The sequence below is a fragment of the Paraphaeosphaeria sporulosa genome, assembly GCF_001642045.1.
Source record: "Paraphaeosphaeria sporulosa strain AP3s5-JAC2a unplaced genomic scaffold CC84scaffold_11, whole genome shotgun sequence".
NCBI classification, from domain to species: domain Eukaryota; kingdom Fungi; phylum Ascomycota; class Dothideomycetes; order Pleosporales; family Didymosphaeriaceae; genus Paraphaeosphaeria; species Paraphaeosphaeria sporulosa.
The window spans coordinates 16,176-37,907 of NW_017253370.1; the positions used below are offsets into that span (position 1 = coordinate 16,176).

The window sequence follows — 21,732 nt, forward strand, 5'->3', positions numbered from 1 at the left end:
GAGGAAGAGAGTGCTTGGCGAAGAGCATCCTTCCACGCTGACCAGTATTAATAGTCTTGCCTTTACGCTGCAGTCTCAAGCTCGTCACGAAGAGGCTCTTGCACTGATGGAAATATGCTTCCACCATCGCCAGCAGGTCCTTGGCGAGCAACATCCTCATACACAGTTGTCGCTGGATGCGCTAAAGAGCTGGCGAGCGGATCATCTTAATAATGTCTCGTAACGTCACCTTTGGATGTGGATCCTAGAGGCCAATGCCATAAATCAGGGAAATCAAGTGTACTTTCAACAGTATGTAGTAATTCAGTGATGGATGCTGCTGGAACCTTTTCCGGAGGGCGTAAATCCACTCACCACAGCAAAGATACGCAGCGAGACAGTAGGCCTAAGCCAGCAGCGAGTATGAAGCCTGGCTGGCTGCAACACTTGCGTAGAAATCCGGAAGAATCGCTGCCTGCAAATCGGTAATAAGAGCTACCTAAGGCGAGGCGCTCGAAGCCGCAGTTCCCAGCCATCGTGTGACCCGCAGACATATCCGTACGCTACTAAAGGCGCACGTCCGATCACACGCGTTCTACTGACTTGCCGCCAGCGCGGAGAAACTGCCGGGATGCATACTCCTCACCTTGGGTTCCCGTTTAAGTTTGCAGTTGTCAGATAGACAATCGAGCAGGGACCATGCAATTGTCGTACTACCGCCCAGGGGTCAAACCAACCGAACAGAGGTGACAGAAATCAACATGGATCCATCAACAATATACAAGAATCATCGCCCATCAGCATATCTTATTGTATGCGAGCATCTAATCTGACAGCAGTATTGATTTTTGCCATCTTGAATTCCTTTCCTGCCCAGCGAGCTCGCCATATGTGTATTATGTTGCGAACGCACATGGGGTAGTAGAGGAGAGCTACCGGTAATGGATAGCACTAATAGAATGAGCGACACATTAGTTGACGACACACTTTCTAGTATTAGAGGCTAACATGGGGTAAGGATGAGAGTTGTAGAACGTATAAATATTGCACTTATCATTAGTCAAGTGCGCTTGGACAGACATCAGTACTATGAAGTTAGTTGAGTCGGATGGTCGCAGGCGCGCAGTGCAGTTGCGGCCCGTGCGCCTGAAACCCGGGCAGCCTCAGCCCTCACGCAAGCGCGCCTCAGACGCCTGCGCGTGTTTGATGGCGCAGATCACGGGGAAGAGTTAATGCGATGCGGGCTAGGAGAATGGGTTCGAGCCTGAGGTGGAACGGTCAAGCGAAAGGTGCATGGTGGATCGGAATAACGGACAAGCAGCAGTTCAGTACGGACTGCATAGACACATTTGAAATCTTAGTATTTGTTTTGATTTGTATCGCTACAGTGCATGCTGAGTTGAACACCCGCTGCGTGACAGAAGTGGCATGGAAACCACAATCTTGCGTACTTTAAAAAAGCATAGTCGTGGTAAAAACGTGACTTCGACGATGTGTGTCGCTTCATGGATGATGCATTCCAAACGCCTCCGCAGAGTGCGGGTATAGTGAAAACGACGAGTGAGGAAAGATGGTATCGAATTGGCTGGGTGAAGTTGCTGAACTGGTGCCCGCCGCGTTTACAGAGAATCGTGTCGTCGACTGCGAAGAGAAGAGATGCGGCCTATACGTTGGTGCGACGTGTTGCACCGCGCTTGGGGAGGGTCCAGGGTTCGGGGCAGACAATCTTTGTAATGTTAGTATGGAAATTTGAGAATGAGATGGATGGAAGAGCGTACCTCGCCTTCGCTGTAGGCCCAGAAGTACGCCATCATGCCGATGATGTAGTAGAGGCCGGCGTTGGTGCCCTGGTAGATCAAAAGAGCGACGAGGGAGCTGAGCGGGTAGACGATAAGGCGGGCCTCGATGGAGCGGTGGAGGCCGGAGCCGGCGAGGAATCCGAGGGGCCACTCCCAGGCCAGGCCGATGACGCCCATGATGATGTTGATGATCTGGAGGGCAGGTACGGGTTTGACGGCGCCGTCGAGGTTCTTGGTGAGGAAGTCCCAGAAGATCTTGGGCCAGAAGAAGGCTTCGATGGCGGCCGCGATCTGGTAGGCAGCGGCCGTCAGGACAATCAGGCGCGCCCAGTGGTTCTTGATTAATTTTCCCATGGCTCCGGCTGTTGAAAAAGGTATTAAAAGAAAGGACGAGTTGCAAGACCGACCCGGCGGCAGAGACGAAGAGAAGGCAAAGGTAAACGACTGTATCGCGCAGCGAGCTACCAGTAGCTAGAGCAGAGAGCAACTGGCAGCCCAGGGCGGGTCTGGGTTTTGTTATACCAGGCGGCGAGGCAGGCGTTCGTCACAGGCGGAGCGGTTCAGGCTTAGTGGTGTCCAAGCGGCGATCAGATGAGACTCAGGCACGGGAGCCGTTGCTTGCGGGCTGAGGCTGTCCTGCGACGGTGGAGCAGAGGGTTCAGGCACGGCTCGAGGCAGAAAGGGCGTGGTTATGCTACAGCAGGCGTGTCACGACGATGGATGGGGAGGGCATGGCAGCCGTAAATGCAGCGAGCCCTTATGCGCCGGGGGCGGGCGAGCTGGGATGCGCTGCCCTCTAGCCGCTGCAAGGCCCCTTGCGGGCGCCGCCCCTGCCCGCTCGCCTGCAGCCACCAGCACTGGCCCGCCGCCGCAGCCTGCATCGCAGCCACTGAGGGCCAGCAACGGCTCTCTGGGCACCGCCCGCGAGCACTGAGGCGTCACGTGAAGGTGCTGCCAAGCCGCGCCCGCGGCGTGGGGTCGCTCGGTACTCGCGCGTCGTCGTGTGGTTCGCCAGCGCCCAGAGCGCATCTCTGCGGATTCTGATAGCAGCGCGCAGTCGAGGCCCGGTGGAATATTGGAATGTTGGAATGCTCCTCCCACGTGCGACCCCGTTCGGAGCGGTGAATGACTGGCGGCAGACCCCACTCCCTGCGCTGTGTCTGCGCACATGTCCACCGCCCAAAACCGCCATTGGCCCGTGCCGGATGCCTCAGTCCCGGTTCGAGGAACGCCTCAGGAAGCACAAGTGCCTCCGTTGCGCGGGAGCAGCAGATCCGTGTGCCTGAGCACCCGCGAGCAGATCATTGCAGGAGCATCAAACAACATCGTACGACAAAGTTTACATCAGAAGCTGCAGGCTGCGAAGCCGTCCCCGGCCGCCGCATGCTCAGGCATGACGCCGGGCCTTGACGTCCGCGACAGCGGATCCACCAGGAGCTTGACAGACGCTGTCAAAACAATGTCGTCTGATACTGAGCGAGTGTCGTATGACATTGTTTGCTGCAGTGCCTGTCAAGCTTTCAGTTGCAGGGCTTGCGCGCGCGCCGGATGGGGTATGCATCCGTCTGTCAAGTGCGAACCATGGATGCCGCAAACAATGGTCTGATGTTGTTTTCAGACTGCGGCTGTTGGAGAACGGGTGGTTTTCTGGAAGACGCACTGATATCACCTTGCCGTTGCTCGTCCCAATCGGGCAGTGCGCGATGAAGCAGCGGCGACAATTCCCCGGTTGACCCTGCGTGGCAGCACGAAAGACTGTACCCTCACATCCAAACAAGTAGCCGACATAATGTCGGTGGAAGCAGATATTCCAGATCGCCTGTACTGCTCACGCTCACGGTCTCTGTTAATTGACTTTGCGCCTGGGTACCTCGGCCGCTCTTCTCCGTCTTTCTCTCGTCAGAACCATCTGATGCACGGTCCAGTAGCGCAGGATTCGAGATCTTGGTCGCACAGCATCTGCCCGCTGCAGCCGACCGAAGAGGCTCAGGCCCCCGCTAAAGGCATTTGCATAGCAGCTGGCTGGTGCTCGCACCTCGCTGTGGGCTTGGCCATCACAGCCCGAACTCAAGGCCCCACCCGCGATGCCATTCCACGCCCACGGCAGTTCGACTAACCATCGACTACATCGCGTGGCCACGGTGGGACCTGGATGCGTCGTCCAAGGGCACGACTATTTTGGACGCCAAAGCCACCTGCACGGCACCGCTACGGCGAGTTAGCGCGGGGTCCTGAGCGGTTACAAGCCCGCGCACATTGGCTCGAACGGTAGCGCCACGCCCCGGCGTCCAGCCCTCCAAAGTCGTGCTGCCAACCACAGCGTCCACACGCCTCAGGACTACCCTTCCTGTGCGCGCATTCACGCCCCGGCGTGTCCAGCGAAGGTGACCCAGAAGCCTCTCAATAGCTGCACCTTGCAGGGGGATCCTGCCCAAGACACCGACGTCGCCCGCAAGCAGCGTGCTGGGTTGGCGCAATGCTGCACATAATCTAGCCTCGCTCTTCCACCACAATTCCACCTTTGAACTTGCTTGACAATTGCTATCACAAGCACACTGCTCTCCGCGGCCCTCCTCTCGCGCGCGTCACTTCTCTTTGCACGTCACGCTGTCCAAGCTCCAACGTGAACTGTCTCAGCGAACCCCTGCGCATCATCGAATCGCCTCTCGGTCACAACCAAAACTTCAAATTACCCGAGCACATAGCAGCTGTCAAGACACGTCGGCGGATCAGGCACGCAGCGAGATCGCTAACAAAGCGCGCACTACGTCGTTGTAGAATTGATTCACGGTGCCGTCGTCGAGGACGAACCCAACCATTACATTACACAACGCCCGTGCTCCCGCGCGCTTTGCCGCATAGCCGTGCAGACTCCAGGCCCAACGGTTCTATATTTCCCGATCAGTCATCCCGCTACAAGGAAAAATGGTTCTGTGCCTGTCGCTTCAGGTTTGAGACGTTCCTCATACACTAGGCGCACATCGCATAGCCGCAACCCCAACAACACACTCCACGAACATCACAACTGCCCAGCCCTTCCGGGTTTCGTACCGCTTCATCTCTGCCTGAGTCGCAAACCCTGTCCGAGAGGCTGCAAATTGTAATCCACATTATCGCATCTTCTATGCAGCAAACCATCAGGGCTTCGGTTTGAGCCACGCCCGTTCCGAACGCGCCTGTTGGTTTCATCACATCGTGCCGTCTTCCCAAAACGCACTGGTCATCCGAGATCCATCTGATCTGCGCTACACCCACTAGCTAGGCCCCAAAGCTTACCCTCTTTAACCCTGGGTGCCCGGAAGCCTTGGGCGTCATCTCTACCTCCGCTCCTTCCTACAACATCCCACTCCTCCACCTTCGTCGCTCGACGCCGACATTCTTTTCTTCACTTCGTATCTGGCTGGCCGGTTTGAAGTCGACTGGGTCCCTTACCTCTCCGGTCGACGTTCGCTTTCCTTCTCGTACGCTCTTTAATAGCTCGTAATCACCGTTGAACGGCCGGCCCTCTTGGACTGCGATTGATGCTCCGCGCTCCGAACTCCACATAGGATCATATTATTATCGACACTTGAAAAGTAATCATGGCGGGCGGCGGATCAGTATGGCGCGGCTTCTTCACGCCACAGAAGCTGGCGTTCAACTTCTTCTTTTGGGGCTTCCACTGGGCGATATTCGGCATAGGATGGTACGTCGCCGTACCAAGCTCGCTCTCACACACTTACTGACCTCGCGCAGGTGGAAACAGGCAATTGAGCCTAGACTCGCACCTTTGAACGCCCTGCAGTTTTCCGTGTGGTCCTCTCGCGGTGCAGGGTTGGTGCTGTCGGTCGACACCATGGTCATTGTCATGCCCATGTGCCGCAACTTGCTACGAATGATTCGGCCCAAAGTCCGATGGCTACCGCTGGACGAGTCCATGTGGTTCCATCGACAAGTCGCCTACGCCATGGTTTTCTTCACAATTATCCACACATCGGCGCATTATGTCAAGTACGTCTCCACTTGCGGCAACGCTGAACCCCACTAATTGTCCTAGTTTCTTCAATGTCGAGAGGACACAAGTGCGTCCGGAAATCGCTCTCCAGATTCATTACACCCAGGCTGGTGGAGTTACTGGACACCTCATGTTGCTCATGATGTTGCTCATCTACACCACCGCCCACCACAGGATCCGACAGCAGTCGTTCGAGACTTTCTGGTACACCCACCACCTCTTCATCCCATTCCTGCTCGGCATGTACACGCACGCTACTAGCTGCTTCGTGCGCGACACCGCTGCTCCCTTTTCGCCCTTCGACCACGAAGGCTTCTGGACCCACTGCATTGGTTACGAAGGCTGGCGATGGGAGCTTGTCGGTGGAGGCCTGTACCTCATGGACCGCCTGTACCGAGAGATCCGCTGCAGGAGGCAGACCCAGATCGTCAAGGTTGTCCGCCACCCATACGGTAAGTAAATCACCTGCGAGCTTTGAGCTGAGCCTGATGCTTGATAGATGCTGTTGAGATCCAATTCACCAAGCCCAGCATGAAGTACAAGCCCGGACAGTGGCTGTTCCTCAACTGCCCAGAAGTCAGCTACCACCAGTGGCATCCCTTCACCATCACCTCCTGCCCTCAGGACCCCTACATCTCTGTCCATGTGCGCCAGGTTGGTGACTTCACCCGCGCTCTCGCGGACGCCCTCGGTGCGGGTATGTCGCAATCCAAGCTCTACGACGACCTTGACCCGATGGGCATGTACGAAATCGCGCTGCAGCACGGCCAAAAGATGCCCGCGCTCCGCATCGACGGCCCTTACGGAGCGCCCGCCGAGGACGTCTTCGAAAACGAAATCGCCGTGCTCATCGGTACCGGTATCGGAGTGACACCCTGGGCGTCCATCCTCAAATCCATCTACCACATGCGTCTCTCGCCCAACCCTCCCAAGCGCCTTCGCCGCGTCGAATTCATCTGGGTCTGCAAGGACACGTCTTCGTTCGAGTGGTTCCAGACGCTGCTCTCCTCGCTCGAAGCACAGTCCATGGGCGGCAACGAAACCGACCAGTTCCTCCGCATCCACACATACCTTACCCAGAAAATCGACTCAAATACTGCGCAGAACATTGTCCTCAACTCCGTCGGCACCGACAAGGATCCCCTCACCGAGCTCAAGTCAAGGACCAACTTTGGCCGCCCCGACTTCCAGCGCTTGCTGTGCGGCATGCGCGACGGTATCATCGATCGGACGTACATTGGCGGGCTGGAGAGCACGCTGAGGACGGATGTCGGTGTGTACTTCTGCGGCCCGAATGTTGCGGCGAGGGACATCAAGCGCGCGTGCAAGGCGGCGAGGTGCCAGGAGGTCAACTTCAAATTTTGGAAGGAGCATTTCTAGATGCGGTGCATTGTACTTTTTGGAGTCGCGAATTGGAGATGGAATCCAAGGACGACTGGTGGCAGGTGGAAGCGGAATACCTATGTCTATGTCCATGTCTACGCTGTGGAAATACCTATGCTATGCTTTTCCTTCTCCTCTGCTTGAAAGAGGGTCTTGTATGTCAATCATGTCAAATCAAACCTTTATCACCCTCAACCTCGATGGTGCTTTCCCTCGACCTCAATCGCGCCTCAACTGCATGATTCAATCCCTAACGAGGTTCGTATAGGTTCTCTTGGCCCTCGAGCGCACACGTAATTTCCCGCCGAAACTTGCAGAGCCGCATATGCCTGCGCGGCGCGGCGCTATCTGTCAACAGGCGCTTGGCGCCAAGCTGCCAGGCCGGTGTCAGTGTCGTTCGGGTGGACTTGCTGCCGGATGGTGGTGCGAGGATCGTACGTGGGGGGTTGGGGGCGGGAAAAAGTGTACCGGGCCTGGCGGGGGAGATGAAGGGGTGGGAGTGGGGTGTATAGGGCAGGTGAATATAGGACGGTTTGGAGCACGTCTCCTGGACAGGATGCGGACGGGAAGTGCGAGGAAAAGGGGATTGATTGAGAGGGCTGGACATAGATTCGGTCGTAAATAGCAGTGCTGTAAAAGACAATGGTGACAGGGCTTCATGCTCTGGTGTGGATTCTTTCCACGGTTTTATAGAAGACTTTGTGGAGAGTCATATAAGCTTGTTCTACTCGGTTGGCACAGCAGTGGCATACAATGCACAATCTTGGATCACTCAACGACCTCTCTAAATTTACCTAGCAATCGATCAGGAAAGGAAGTTTGGAATAGCACCCGGCGGCGGGACGCACGCGAGATTGAAGGCCATTGGTATGTCACACGTATGTTGTCTACCACTGTTGTGAGGAATCTATTTCAACATCGCATCCTTCACCATGACCTATTCATTCCCCGGCATCCCCACGTAAAGCTCGTGTTCTCTGGGCTTCACCCACATCGGCGTCGTAGTCTCCGTATACTCTTTGTACTATTCTTTCTTATATTCTTTCTTGACCTGCACCTGTCCTCGATGTCAGCTACATCCTCTCCATATGCCGAAACAACGACCGACAAAAGACTAAGACCAGTCTCCCCACGCTTCCACTGAATGGACGACATAGGTGACAAACTTACATTCATCAGCCACTCCAAGCTCGCATCCTAGTTCTCGAAGAACTTAATCTTGTCTGGCGTCTTGGCTGACTGGTACACCTGGAAGAAGACATACTCTGGCTCTGCGGTTACGGCGTCGTGGTTTCAGAGTAGCTAGTGCAAATACGGTTAGCGTAAGAAGACTCACACTCGCGGACAGTACATGTCCCGAACATCCATCTCGTCATGACAGTTGGGTTTTTGCACTCGAACATGTCGCCCCTAAACAATGGCTTAGCTACAGCTCAATTTATGGATCCATACACAAAGACGTGCACAATGTAAGCCGCATCTGCCCGGCCATCCTCAGGACGCAAAATTAGCGCAGAACACCGAAGCCCTGTGTCGCTACAGCACACGGTCAATTTCTCCGCGCCCAGCACCGAGAATCCAGAAATGTTCCCGAACCTGGAGAAACGTGATGATCGCCGCTCGCCCCAAGATGCGGAGCCCCGCGCTGTTCCTGGATTCGGGGTAATTGCCCCCGGAACCGTCTTGGCTTCTCATATATTAAAACCGCAATGACAGGATTGAAAAGGTACCTCGTGCCATTGAGAAGGCACATCGCCCACGAGTAACTTCTTAATGTATATTCCAAGGCTGTCGAGCCAGCTGTTGCTGGCCGCTGGGCTGGCGAGCGCGAAATGGATCGTTCCTGGCGCACGATGGAGAGATACAGCTGGGAACCTGGTCAATGCACATGCTGGGTGCGTGACGGTAGATGAGGAGTCGGGCAAGTTCTTCTTGTTTGGCGAGTACAAGGTGCAGGGACAGGTCGAGGGCGGCGGAGTTGCAGTCTACAGCTCGGACGATCTGGCGACTTGGGAATCGCATGGGTTCGCATTGAGTAAGTTATGCTGCTGAGCGATTGTGATATGTGATCCTGACTGCAGACAGAGCCCGTTGAAGGACATCCATACCTCGACCCGAAAATGATCATCCAGAGACCAAAGGTCGTCTACAGCGATGCCACAGAGAAATACCACGTAAGTGGCTATCCAAAGTATCCGTTATCGATTATAGTACACTCGCTCACAAAAGTAGATGTTCTGGCACGCCGACAACTCCACCTACGGGCTGCTCCTTCAAGGTTTTGCCCAAGCAGATAACATCACCGGACCCTACAGTTTCGTCGACGCCACTTCCCCCCTCGGCAACTGGTCCCAAGACTTCGGCGTCTTCACAGACTACAAGGACGGCCGCTCCTACGCGCTCTACTCCAACGGCGACCGCAAAGAAGCCCGTGACGTCTACCTCACCTCGTATAACTCCAACAAAACCGCCCTCGACACCGTCGTCCACCGCTTCGACAAGTACGACCTCGAGGCCCCCACCATCATCCAGACAGAGTCGTCCTACTTTGCCCTCATGTCCCACAAAACTGGCTACCGCCCTAACAACGTCGTCGCGTTCCGCGCGGACAAGCTGTCCGGCCCCTGGTCCCAGCCCTTCATCGTCGCCCCGCTCAACACCCGGACGTACAACTCGCAGTCCGGCTTCGCGCTGCGCATCAAGGGCCGCAAGCGCACCACGCACCTCTACCTCGGCGACCAGTGGGACTCCAACTCTCTCTGGGAATCGCGCTACATCTGGCTGCCCGTCGCCATCGATGAGCGCAAGAAGTCGCTAAGCGTCGAGTGGCACGATATCTACGACTTGGACGTCAAGACGGGCGAGTACCGCGCGATCCAGGGGACCACGTACCAGGGAGCTGCCGCGAGTACGGCGGGCGCGGCGTGGAAGCAGGAGGCGGCGTTCGCCGACACGGGGTCCATACTGACGGGCATCTACGGCAACGACTCGACCGTCACGTTCTCCAACGTGCAGGGCGCCGGCGCGAAGGACGGCCAGTGGGTCAGCTTCTACTACCAGAACACGGACGACATGGGCTTTGGCGACCAGCCGGGAGGGTCGCCGGACCGCATCGGGGGTGCGTGGCAGCTGCGCAGGATATCTAGCGTCGTGGTCAACGGGGATACCCAGAAAGTGGAGACGCTGTTCCAGCGGGACACGCACAAGGGCATTGTGCTGAGCACGCCGTTGAAGCTGAAGCTGCGGAAGGGGAAGAATGAGATTCGGATTGGGGGCTTGAGCAACGGGTTTGATGTGCGGGGCGCCGATATTGAGAAGATTGTGGTGTATCCGCCGGAGGGGTAGATGGGTGACGCCAGCGCAGTGTAGTCTAGACGGTGTAATGAAGTTTGTACCGCGATTGTTGACATCACGCATCAGGTATTGCTGCCGTCGAGTTGAACTGGAGCGTTATCGAGCGGTGCTGAAGTCAAGTTATCTGCGTCGTTCAATCGCGTATACAAAGATCTAACTTGTCTCTCAATGCTCTTAAGCCCTGTATATAGATATATAGATATCATAATTTGGAAAACATCAGCATCGAACAGGCCTTTCGCCACTTTGCACTTCGCTGCCTACTAAGTCTTCAGACAATGCCACCCGTCGTCGAAAAGCTAAGTCGGTGGCATGACCTTTGGATTCGATTTTTTGTCTTTTCCCCCGCGCACGAGGTGTGTGCGGACTGTGCATCATTCTGTTGACACATGTACTTTTCCTCTACGACGGGTGGCGTTGAATGCATCGATATGTAAGACCCGCGTTGCTTGGTCCGAACAAGCAGCAGCCATCACAGCGGCATGTTGTCTTCTGTCGCTTGCTCGACAGCGGTTGAGCATGCACTTATGGTACGCTAAGGCGGTATGGACACCACTTCTCCATGTCACGCCGACAGTAGCAGCACCGTCTTTGCCCTCATACATCACGTCGCAGCACAGCCATGTAGATCCGTTTCATGCACGAGCCAAGCGAATCATATTCCTATAGACGAATAGATGTCCCCGGCGTGCCTTGCGCCGCGCAAAAGCCTGCTTCCCCCGCAACCCCCTAAAGCTCCAACACCAGCAGCAATAAAAAAAAAAATAGTCGTTCTATCCAACGAGCGTGTAGTGGTCGTGACGTAACATGTCGTGTCAATAAAGGAAAGAAAAAGAAGTATCATCAAAAATATCGACAAGAGAAAAGAAGTTGGATCGAAAAACCTTCGTCGCACAGTGGTCAGCTGCCAGTGGCGGGTAAGTGGCTGGCAAGGTTAGGACCGAATCACCACGCCCTGCCGCCTCGTCGTCTTTTGCTCGTACACGTATTCATCTTCGGATGAGCACTCTGAGCTGTCGTCACTATATCCGCACCGCGCGCCGCCGCAGTCGAGCTTGACGCGGTCCCCGCTCCGCGTGATGCCGTACCGCTCGCACGTGCAGCACGAGCTGCCGCTCGAGATACTGCTTGGCGAGGAGGAGTTTGTCGACCGGGAGGTCAGCGACGGCACGTCTGAGCCAGAATCATCAGAGTCAAATTCGGAGTCGTCTTCGGAGATGCTTGTTGCCGACGACGCAGGCGAGATGGTATGTCGTGCGAAGCGCGAGGATAGCGCGTCGAGGGTCGCCTTGTCGTATTGGGTTTGTATGACTTCGCGGGTTTGGTAGGGGCGGTTTGGCTTTGGCGCGACGATCTTGGAGGGCGAGATGGAGCGGCCCTTTGGGATGGACTGGGTGCTTACGCGGCGCTGTTCGCGGGATGTGCCTGAGGAGCGGGAGGAGCTGTGTGAGGACGAGGACGTCTTGGAGGTCTTGCCGGGGATGTCGAGGATGTTGAGTTTGCGGCCGGTGGTGGGCTCGGTGGTGTGGTCCTTGGCGGGGTCGTGCGAGACGTGGTAGCCATCGATGATGTACTGCGGTTGTTAGACTGGGGCTTTTTGCAGAGGGTGGAGAAAGACAACGTACGTAGTACCAATACCGCTGGCCCTGCTTCAAGGTCGCGCCCTGGAATTTGAAGCATCCCAACCAGCCGCCGCTCTTCTTCGGGTCCTTGGAGAGCGGAAGCTGTCCCGCGTAGTTATCCCATGATCCTAGCAGATGCACTGTCTTGCAGCCGCTCGACGTGCGGAGCGAAAAGTTGAGCTGAATAGCTGCCATTGTGGAGGTTCGATCCAATTCTTTCCGTCGATATACAAAGAAATTGGCAAATTATGATACTCTTTTTCCTTCGGTCCCGGCCAAGCTAATGGATAGACGTCGGATTGCTGAGTAGAGCGTAAAGAGTGCGTGAAGAAAGCGAGATTGCGCAATTGCCTGTCAGAAGTGCTGTCTCAAGCACCGAACTGGGGCAGATGCAGTTGTCGTCTTGAGCAAGAGAACTGGTATTACGTTGTGTGTGGACCGGCCACGGTATTGAATCGAATTAGCGTACAAAGAACAGTCTCCTCTCTTTCGAGACAAAGACAGTCGTGATGATGCAAAAAGTGAGGTCGGCGGTAAAGATGGTATTAGTGGCACCAGGCCTGTGGCGAATGTGTAGGTGGGGGTGGGGAAAGAAACGAAGAGGGAAGAAAAGGATACAAAAAAACAACGGTACACAGCTCCTGGAACTTCACACGCTTGCTGGAGAGGAAAAGCTGGAGGGGCGACAAGGCCACTATATATCGGGCCCTCAGCGGGTGGCAGGCTGGGATGCGCTTACCGACCGGCATATTGGCTGCCCTCGCACTACACAGAGTTCGGAAGAGGTCTCGCTCCTGCCGGGTGCCATTGATTGCTTGTGCAGCTGCACGGCAGGGAGCGGGCAGGGAAGGCGCGGTGGGTTGCAGTCTATCGAATGTAGGCCAGCGCTTGACCGCGATGCGGGAGTGGACGCGGACGAGGGTTGTGTAGCCGGGCGCTGAGGGCGCGCGCCGCCATTGGCTCCGTTGTGCGGGGGCGTCCAGAGTGGGTCTGCTGTGGTGCACGGCCGCCGAGTGAAAACACGCAGCCAATGGCGCGCCGCAACGCCCACCACTTGGTGACTGCTCGCGAGGGCCTGCATCCCGCTTCCATCACACTGCAGCAAACACTCCAAACAAGCTGCCGCTTGCCCGTTGCGGGGCATATTATGCCGTCAGCTGCCTGCCGCATCCGCGTCTTTTTGTATCCGCATCCCTGCTGCGTCTGCATTAATTTGCGGCCTTTTCACCCATCTGCTTGCCCAGCTGGACACTGCACCCAATCGCATGCGCAGACAGCGGTCATCTGGACACAAAATTCACCAGAGTGGGACTCGGCGCCTAATAGCTCGGTGGCTTGACCGGTGCAACCACCACGACTGCGTTCGAGGACTGAGCCCATGGTGCTATCGCGAGCGGGATGTCGCGTGAAGATAGGCTTGATGATGTGCAGCAAAGTGCAGGTCCACAAGATGAGCTCGATATCGAACTTGGGAGGCACGGGACTGGAGCATGATGAGTTCACAGAAGATCCGAAGGGACAGCGGCTCGAGCAAACCGGCCATTCGAGCGACCGTCGTCGCCAGGCCGTGACATGAGCAGACGATGGCTGGATACGCCATCACGGTGGAGCCCAAATCAGGCTCCCTTTGCAATATCGCGACACTGTGGCCGAAACCTAAAAGCCCACGGTCCCTCTGGCTGCTGGCTGGTCTCACTCTTGTTCGCAGCCTAGGGAGACGTTGCTCAAGACAAGTGGAACTCGTACGTGAGAGAATCGTGGTTCCTGGCATACTGTCCATGATTCGCTCATCAGCACGGCTGTTCCCAGCCCCCAAATTATCGGCACTGGAGCTGGATCGGAGATACCCCATGCCTACGCGCCACCCCTGGCCAGTGATCATGCGTCCTCGTTCTCGCAACGCCATTCAACAAAGTGCTTTAGTGGCCTCACACCAACCATGGCCCGTAGACCGGGAAGACCAGCCCAACAGATTGCTCGTGCTAAACAAGACGCCAGGCACCAACGTCATGCGCTCCCCCAACTCGTGAAGAAATCATGCATGTATTCGTACACCACATCTAGCTCAGCTCGAGCGTCGCTTACACCTACACACCGAGCAGATTATCTAGCTCTTCAGGCGTAAGCGTGCTCTTTCTCCGCTTTGGCCGCCCACCGATCCGCGTCTTCATTGGCGACGACCGACTCGGCCGCCTCTGCCTTCGCTCTCGTTCTCGCTCCACACCTACAGCTGCAGCGTCGTCCTTTTCTTTCTTGGCAGTCCTGGCCTTTGATCCCTCGGCAATGGCGGCTGCTTCCGCCTCCGCCTGCGCAACCTTGAGCTTATCCTGCACGGTCAGCTTGGGCGACGGTTCGTCTGGGTGCGCATGTGGGCTCGAGAGCCGCTTGTTGGCCTGCCAGTCTTCGTTAGGAGCGAGATCGATTATTGAGCCGAGCGGGGAGAGGGAAGGAGAAGAAGAAAAAGTGACTTTGCTGGCCATCTTGCAGATGCTAGATACCATCTTGTCGCAACGTACTTGACGAGGAGTCCGTTCATCCTGGCTAGTTGGCCGGGATACGCGCTCTTCAGAACGGGATGTTGGGCGCTTGGGCTTTTCCATACCGACCAGCTCGAGCCCGGATGCCTCTGTGTTTTCAATCTCCACTTGAGAAGAGGGTGTGTTGGGGATCGACGCCGAAAATGCGACTTTCCGCGGCGATCGAGCGGGCGATTTGGGATTGCCGTTGGTCTCCTTAAGCGCCGCCGGATTTGGCTGCAGCTTCAAGCTGAATATCTCTGATGCCGCCTTCTTTTCGGGCAGGGGGTCCACGTCTGGGGAAGGTGGGTCTTGTAGCTCGTCTGCGTCCTCTGCTCCGTCTACCTCTTCGTCGAAGACCGAGCTCGTGCCTTCCTCGTCCTCCAGCTCCTCCTCGTCTTCAGCAATCATGGACATGTCTTCATTGTTCACGCTCTCCAAGCCCATACCGAGACCGAGGCCCAGCTTGAGCTCATCGAGGTTGATTGTATCGCCGCCGCTAGCCATGCGTCGTCTCCAAGTCTCCATCAACATGAAGGCTTCCCTCAGCCGCGTTTCCATCTTCTCCCAGCCTGCTCTTAGTCGAATGATCTCTTCTTCCCGTGACTCAACTTCCTCAAGAGGCACGAAGTTGGGGTTCGTCAGAAGGTGCTTCAGATTCTCCAGCAGCGTGTCCAACTCAGTTGCCAATGCTTCGTAGCTCGTGGGTAGCGCATGAAGCATGCCTTGCTGGGTGTTTTCGTCTTCTTCCCGGATAGCAGATAGATCCTCACCTTCATTCCGCTCATCGGGCATGCCTTGCAGCTCTTTCAATGTGCCGATGGCCGTCCTGACCAAGCCGATGAGGTTGTCGTTTTCGTCGCTCAGGCTCTGGCTTAGCTGTGTGAGGAATTCGGTGGTTTCTTGCTTCAGGCTGTATCCGGGGTCGTCCACGTCGGGCGCATCGTCGCGCATGCTGGCAGTCATGCCGCCCGCGCCTGTGAGGCCTGGGTTAATGGTGATGCTCGCGCCCACCAGCCCAGTCTTGTTTCCGCGTTGCTGGGTTGTCAAGTGCCCCTTGAGCCGCTGTATCTGGACTTCACGCTTCCGCACGTCGTTGGCGCAGCTGGTCCGGACCTGTTGGACGGTCGTCTTCAATCGCAACATTTCTTCGCGCAGGCTGCGGGCAGACGATTCGGCGGCACGGAGGGCAGCGCGCGCGGAGCGCTCCTGCGACTGGGCCAGGGAAACCTGTCGCGTGAGGTCTGCATTTTTCGTTTGGAGCTTCTCGATGGCGAGCGTCTGGCGCGTGGCTTCGCTGCGCAAGGTTCGAAGCGTGCCAGCAACCGTCTCCCGCTGTTCCTGGTCGCGCTGCAGAGACAGCAATTAGTACCAGAGAAGGTGCATGTGCGCATGCAACGACGTACGTCTCGCTTCAGTATGAGGTCGTGCACCAGATTGATGATCTGGGCCATGGTGACTTCCTTTCCGCCCTCTCCTCGCGACGGATGCGCAAACTGTATTTTTTTTCCATCGCGCAGTAAGCCTCGTGCGAGCAGTAGATTGTTAATGTACTCAGAAGCCGTCTTTAGGTTGAAGGTGCCCTCCATGGCGGCGCTGGCGTGTTGTCGAGTCGGGACTTGTTGCCACACTCTGCTGGCGTTTTGCCAACATTGTAAACAAGCATCCACAACGGGATTAGCGCGCTTTTCGTTCCGAAATGCCGGAAGGTAGACCTCGACATGGGCCCACCTTTGGAACACTGCCAACCTTCCTCTGCATATAACTTACATGTAGCGGTAGTTTGAGGAATAACACAGGGCGGAATGGGGAGCTTAGAAAATTCACATGGGCCTTGCGGCGCCAGCTATAGCCTCATTGAGCAATCGGTGCGCTTGACAAAACTGGGTGCTTCTTAAACTCGATTGCACTTTCTTCTTGCGAGTCTGCTCGAATTCGAGTTGAGCTCAGCAGCATATCATTCGGTTCGTAGCGATGTATTTCAACAATCTTCTCCGGAACTGGTTCTGAACATTACCACCCCGTTTGACGAGGGGCTTCACGCAGTCGCCCTGTCGTGCTTCAGATGCTGCAGCTACAGACGCGAACCAGTTCCCACCGCCTGCCTGGACGAACCCATGACTATGCCCTGTTGCTTGGCTTTCGGCGACGGACACATACACAGCAGCATGCCGTGAGTGAGACTTTGTATCATCAACGAGAACGTGTCCACGCAAGCTGCTTTGTGGCCGCCGTCACGCCGCCGAACATTCGAACCGCCGTCAGCGCGGTTCGCGGCGGGACTCATGCACCGCAATCGACGCTTTTCGATCATTTGCCCAATCAAGTATGTTGGCCACGTGGTGGGGCCGGTTTTGCGGCGGTACTCGAGCGCAGCGTTCGATGGGGCCGTGGGTTTACCTGATCGGGCAGGTTGGGTATGGACACAATCGAGTCCTTCCTGGCGTTGGTTATGCGCCTTCCTCCTAGAAATGCTAGAAGCTCTATTTGCCCACGGACTCTAGCTGTGGACATCTCAAGCTAATTTGCTATGCTCTCAGACGGCTTGGGCTGCGGCAGCGACTGCCACCCAGTGCGGGCATATAGGCCTCCTGTTCTTGGCTCACCTACGTTGTCCACCCCTATGTAGGTTCTATAGACCAAATTCATGAAGAGGGCATCGCATTCTGGTCTTCGATGTCCCCATAGATGGATGCACGCAAGCGGGAGCATTAGCCTCGGTCCACGCCCCGAATTCGCTCTGCCTCCGTCAACACCAAGAACCAGCTCTATCGCAATTTTGCAAACCTCACGATATAACTACTGATCCCCAGCGGAGCTCAGCAACATGGCAGATGACAAGGCGTCAGTGCGTAGCGATGCAGGCCAACTTCGCATCCAATACCTCACGTTTTACAATATTGTCTTCGCGGCGCTCTGGGCAGCAGTCGGCATCACAGCACTCATCTTCGTCTGCCTCGGTTCCTCCAAAGCCGAGATTTTTCGCGAAGTAGAGCCTCTTGCGCGATGGACACAGACACTCACCCTTATCGAAATCATGCACGCTGCTGTTGGTATGTACCTCACCCGTCCTCGCTTTCTCCCTCCATCACATTCGCATCATTGAGTCTAACCTCCGCAGGCATCGTGAAGTCCCCCGTGAGCACAACAGCCATCCAAGTTCTCACGCGCTGCATCCAAGTTTGGATGATCTGGTGGTGCTTCCCCTTCAGCACCGCCTCCTCCCACGCCTTCCTCATTCTGGTGCTTGCATGGGCGGCAGCGGATGCGATTCGCTATCTTTACCTTGCGCTGAACATGCACGGGAAAGCGCCCAAATATCTTGTCTGGCTTCGGTATGTTGGAAGTAGTTTTCTATTATTTTGCCGATTACAAGTATGCTAAGAAATGACGGAAAGGTACACCATGTTCTATCCTCTGTACCCCATCGGTATCGGCGCTGAGTGGTGGCTGATGTACAGGAGCGTGGGACCCGTGGGCAGGGTTAATGCTGCGTTGCCATACATGTGGTACTTTCTACTGGCGTTATATGTTCCTGGTAAGTGGATTGTATGTGGTCCCAATAAGCAAAGAACTGATGTTGCGTAGGCGCGTATACGATGTTCACATACATGGTTAAGCAGAGGAAAAAGGTCTTTGGTAGAAGGGCGAAGATGGGATAATACAAAGCTACTGGCCTTGTCACACAAGGTCTGGTTGTTCAAGCGTGGGTATTCGGGGCGTGGGGGTGGTCGAACCACGCCACATCCTTGAAGAATTCACCGCATGATGTTGTCCTTGACAGCTGTAGGCAGGGGGAATTTGTACCTTCATTCTTCAATACCCGCAGAGCAAAGATATGGAGCATCGATCGGCTCCTCCTGGAATGTTAGCGCGGCACCCCACATTAGTGTCTCCATCGGCATCTGAGCACTTCCCCACATTGTCGGTATATGAACAGCATTAACGCCAACGAGCAGCTTGTAAAGATAGATTTAGAGCTCTACCACAGACGCCATATCTCAGGACAATATCTATTCTAATAGCGAGTAATGGCTTTTGAAGATCTGCAAGAGAAAATTACGCCGAATGTACGGAAGCCCCACATGACTCGTCTCTCAATAGCACAACCTTCGAACTCAGGATAATTATCTATACTTTCAAATACTGATTCAAACTTCAGCAGCCAAGCCGCGAAGCATCCCCTGCGCGCGGCGCAAGCGTCCCCCAAGATGCCGCCATCCCCTCTGAGCGTATGTCCCTCCGTGAGTGGCAAGCTTCCCAGAAGATCGATCGCGATGCCCAAGTCAAGATCACAAAGCTCTCGCATATGCGATACCAGCACCCGGATCTGGCCGAGATAACGACGTTCCTCCGCGACTTTGGCATGAGCGTGGCGCAGAAGGCTGAAGGGAAGAGGTGGTTCAAGGGATACGGGACGGACCAGTACGTTTACTACGCGCAAGAGGGCGAGAAGAGATTCTTGGGCGGTGCGTTTGAAGTGGAGAGCTATGCGGAGCTGGAGAAGTGTGTTTAAACCCATTCCAAAAACTTCCATAAATATATCTAACAGTCAGATCTCAGAGCAACACGAATACCAGGCGCCTCTGCGATACAAGATCTAAGCGACGCTCCAGGCGGTGGCCACATGGTCACGATCATCGACCCCGGCAACTTCCCCATTAACCTGCTCTACGGCCAAACTCCTAAACCCGCCGGTCCCATGCCCTCTATCCTACAAACCAACTACGAAGTCCAGAAACCCCGCGTCGCTACCTTCCAGCGCTTCTCCCCAGGCCCTGCCGCAGTCCACAAACTCGGCCACTACGGCCTCTGCGTGACAAACTTCCCGGAGCAACTCGCCTTCTACACGGGGTACTTCAACTTGGTGCCCACGGACTTTTTGTATGTTGACGACGGTGAAGCCGGCAAGAAAGACGTCGCCGCCTTCCTCCACATCGATGTTGGCCCCGCATACACAGACCATCACACCTTCTTCATGTCGTCGAACCCAACCGCCCACGTGCACCACTGCTCGTTCGAGGTGCACGACTTCGACAGCCAGAACCTTGGGCACGAGTGGCTTGCGAAAAAGGGGTACAAGAGCGTCTGGGGTGTTGGACGGCATATTTTAGGATCGCAGTTGTTTGATTACTGGTGGGATACCAGCGGGAATATGGTGGAGCATTATGCGGATGGAGATTTGGTGAATGAGGAGACGCCGGTAGGGTGGGGGGAGGCCGGGCATGAGAGCCTTGCGGTTTGGGGACCAGAATGTCCGAAGTGGTTTTTGGATTGAGCGGGATGGTAGGGCGGACTCACGTTTCCAGCTTAGATGGTGAGCTTCGGAACAGCGTTCGTTTGCGTGGTGGCATTTTCGGTGTAAGTTTTGTGGACGCTCATCCACATTGAAGGAGCGGCCCAGTCCGGTCGCGTTTAGAAAGAGACTGTCAGTGAAAGCATCTATCTTCCTCGCCCACTAAATCCGCACCATGTATCTGCGCCTCATCGCCATGCCGAACGACGACCAAGTCTCCTTCATCCCTGCCTATTCATCTTCCTTCCTCCTCGCTCCACGTTGCCCGTTTGTCGCTACTCTCCCATCCGCTTCTTTCCCAATCGTCAACTCGCAAACGTCCTCCACACCCCATCATCTTTCCTCTCCCACCTAAGCCTCAGTCTGCTCGCCCCTCGCCTTCGGCCACAAGAAAATTAAACACATCGACACAAACAATCCTCCCACCACCAGCACAATGGAAAGCCAGCAAATTGGGGTACCCACATATCTCCAGAATTTCCTTAGTGCGCTGTGCCTCGGCCTCTCGTACACAATCTGGCTCTCCAGAGCGCGCGGGCTCTCACCCTGTTGACTCAGTTGCAGCGCCTCGTACGGAGGACGTGGTACATGTGGAAATTGGCTCATATACGACGGCGGCTGGGGCACGGTGTAGTAGGGCGGCGGTGGAAGAGTGCGGACGGGGGAAGGAGGATGAGGTGTTTTGGGCAGCGTGCAGTCTGGGGACCGGGAGGTAATCCCAGATATGGTGGGAGCCCGGTTGGGCCGATAGGCGAAGATTGAGATTACATTCATGGTGGCGGCGGCGACGGATAGAGTCATTTTCCTATGGGTGAAGAAAGACGAAATGGGTGTTCAGATGAAGGTTGTATGTAGATGCGATCATTTTGGGTTCTCAGTCGTTGAGGGGGTAGTGTTGTGTTGAGATGTCAAGTTGAATTGTTAGGTACCTATTGGTGTGCCATGGGCAGAGTTGATATCGTGCGCTCGTCGTTGGCTGGATCGCTATCCACTAACATTGAGAACAACGCTCTGCAGTCTACGGTCGAGCGCGAGAGTGGTGACAGCAAATCCGGCTTCCTTGTCAAAGAGGACTTTTCGTTCGAAGATTTTCATAAGTAACTGAGTGGCCTCATGCTGTAGTCCAAGACCTTAGGCCACCCTCCTTTTGCTGTCGTGTAGGTGGAACACAACCCGTCTAGTATTTTGAGACCACTAATATGTCTCTATCGTTCATATGCCAACACAGCAGCTCCTGCAGTAGATGACCTAAGGTCTTTCCGCAACACCATCCAAGTGCAGGTCGAGCTAGAGTATCTTAAGATATTTAGACGGCCCCATGGTGCGAGGGTGCGCGTCCATCACATTTTCGGCGGACTACATGCCATCAGGAAGTCGAAAACCTGGAATTTATGCTTCCTAAGCGCATTGTTTCGGATAGCAGCGTTCATGGGAGAGCGCCTGAGGATGTCTTTGTGTCAACTTGCGTCTTCCAATACTTCATTCAGTACCACTTCCTTCGAATTGGTTCGAGCGCAGTGTGGTAATTCGAACAACCGATGTGATGCGGTCCGCTCTAGGTAGTACAGGATGTGTTTTCCAAGCAGGGCACGGTCTAGGTGCCCGTCATAATCACGGATAAACATAGCGCTTTTCAAAACGGGCGGCGGAAAACTGAGTCCAGCGGCACCTTCACTAAATATCATATTGACCCTAGTAGTGATCCTTTCAAACAAAGCACTGATGGCGTGTGTTTCAGAAAAGACATAATGAGAGTCCTAGAATGTGCATTGTAAATACGCCACTTGGT

At 55.4% G+C, this 21,732-nt stretch overlaps 10 protein-coding genes across 10 annotated transcripts in view; 5 read left to right on the forward strand and 5 right to left on the reverse strand.

Moving 5' to 3' along the window:
- Nucleotides 1-223, forward strand: part of CC84DRAFT_1154002 (HET-domain-containing protein) — a gene marked incomplete at its 3' end in the record, with an annotated part of 3,879 nt that extends 3,656 nt beyond the window's left edge. The window contains exon 2 of the mRNA XM_018176862.1: nucleotides 8-223. Within this exon, the coding sequence (XP_018031119.1) occupies nucleotides 8-223 (216 nt within the window). The remainder of the gene's footprint in view (nucleotides 1-7) is intronic.
- Nucleotides 224-1,642: 1,419 nt separating this feature from the next.
- CC84DRAFT_1179885 (uncharacterized protein) lies at nucleotides 1,643-2,132 on the reverse strand (the record flags this gene model as incomplete). The annotated part of the gene is made up of 2 exons (XM_018180441.1): nucleotides 1,643-1,705; nucleotides 1,758-2,132. The coding sequence occupies 2 exons, from the start codon at nucleotides 2,130-2,132 to the stop codon at nucleotides 1,643-1,645; spliced, it is 438 nt and encodes a 145-aa protein (XP_018031120.1).
- Nucleotides 2,133-2,304: 172 nt separating this feature from the next.
- CC84DRAFT_242945 (uncharacterized protein) lies at nucleotides 2,305-2,869 on the reverse strand. Its single transcript, XM_018185646.1, has one exon. The coding sequence runs from the start codon at nucleotides 2,805-2,807 to the stop codon at nucleotides 2,487-2,489; it is 321 nt and encodes a 106-aa protein (XP_018031121.1). The 5' UTR covers nucleotides 2,808-2,869; the 3' UTR covers nucleotides 2,305-2,486.
- Nucleotides 2,870-5,163: 2,294 nt separating this feature from the next.
- CC84DRAFT_243006 (NADPH oxidase A) lies at nucleotides 5,164-7,353 on the forward strand. The gene is made up of 4 exons (XM_018185647.1): nucleotides 5,164-5,463; nucleotides 5,514-5,768; nucleotides 5,815-6,224; nucleotides 6,272-7,353. The coding sequence occupies exons 1-4, from the start codon at nucleotides 5,360-5,362 to the stop codon at nucleotides 7,150-7,152; spliced, it is 1,650 nt and encodes a 549-aa protein (XP_018031122.1). The 5' UTR covers nucleotides 5,164-5,359; the 3' UTR covers nucleotides 7,153-7,353.
- Nucleotides 7,354-8,532: 1,179 nt separating this feature from the next.
- On the forward strand, nucleotides 8,533-10,552 carry CC84DRAFT_1154011 (glycoside hydrolase family 43 protein). The gene is made up of 3 exons (XM_018176863.1): nucleotides 8,533-9,190; nucleotides 9,241-9,329; nucleotides 9,388-10,552. The coding sequence occupies exons 1-3, from the start codon at nucleotides 8,929-8,931 to the stop codon at nucleotides 10,498-10,500; spliced, it is 1,464 nt and encodes a 487-aa protein (XP_018031123.1). The 5' UTR covers nucleotides 8,533-8,928; the 3' UTR covers nucleotides 10,501-10,552.
- Nucleotides 10,553-11,278: 726 nt separating this feature from the next.
- CC84DRAFT_243126 (uncharacterized protein) lies at nucleotides 11,279-12,483 on the reverse strand. The gene is made up of 2 exons (XM_018185648.1): nucleotides 12,135-12,483; nucleotides 11,279-12,082 (listed from the first exon to the last, which is right to left on the reverse strand). The coding sequence occupies exons 1-2, from the start codon at nucleotides 12,324-12,326 to the stop codon at nucleotides 11,444-11,446; spliced, it is 831 nt and encodes a 276-aa protein (XP_018031124.1). The 5' UTR covers nucleotides 12,327-12,483; the 3' UTR covers nucleotides 11,279-11,443.
- An 863-nt stretch (nucleotides 12,484-13,346) lies between these two features.
- CC84DRAFT_243251 (uncharacterized protein) lies at nucleotides 13,347-13,772 on the reverse strand. Its single transcript, XM_018185649.1, has one exon. It carries the CDS (start codon nucleotides 13,729-13,731, stop codon nucleotides 13,516-13,518), a length of 216 nt encoding a protein of 71 aa, XP_018031125.1. The 5' UTR covers nucleotides 13,732-13,772; the 3' UTR covers nucleotides 13,347-13,515.
- Nucleotides 13,773-14,171: 399 nt separating this feature from the next.
- On the reverse strand, nucleotides 14,172-16,257 carry CC84DRAFT_1262865 (uncharacterized protein). The gene is made up of 2 exons (XM_018185183.1): nucleotides 16,054-16,257; nucleotides 14,172-15,997 (listed from the first exon to the last, which is right to left on the reverse strand). The coding sequence occupies exons 1-2, from the start codon at nucleotides 16,234-16,236 to the stop codon at nucleotides 14,219-14,221; spliced, it is 1,962 nt and encodes a 653-aa protein (XP_018031126.1). The 5' UTR covers nucleotides 16,237-16,257; the 3' UTR covers nucleotides 14,172-14,218.
- Nucleotides 16,258-17,364: 1,107 nt separating this feature from the next.
- Nucleotides 17,365-18,448, forward strand: CC84DRAFT_1154018 (tyrosine phosphatase-like protein). The gene is made up of 4 exons (XM_018176864.1): nucleotides 17,365-17,700; nucleotides 17,769-17,982; nucleotides 18,046-18,185; nucleotides 18,236-18,448. The coding sequence occupies exons 1-4, from the start codon at nucleotides 17,475-17,477 to the stop codon at nucleotides 18,307-18,309; spliced, it is 654 nt and encodes a 217-aa protein (XP_018031127.1). The 5' UTR covers nucleotides 17,365-17,474; the 3' UTR covers nucleotides 18,310-18,448.
- A 230-nt stretch (nucleotides 18,449-18,678) lies between these two features.
- CC84DRAFT_1190056 (Glyoxalase/Bleomycin resistance protein/Dihydroxybiphenyl dioxygenase) lies at nucleotides 18,679-19,925 on the forward strand (the record flags this gene model as incomplete). The annotated part of the gene is made up of 3 exons (XM_018181096.1): nucleotides 18,679-18,717; nucleotides 18,810-19,153; nucleotides 19,211-19,925. 3 exons carry the CDS (start codon nucleotides 18,679-18,681, stop codon nucleotides 19,923-19,925), a joined length of 1,098 nt encoding a protein of 365 aa, XP_018031128.1.
- Between the last annotated feature and the right edge of the window lie 1,807 nt (nucleotides 19,926-21,732).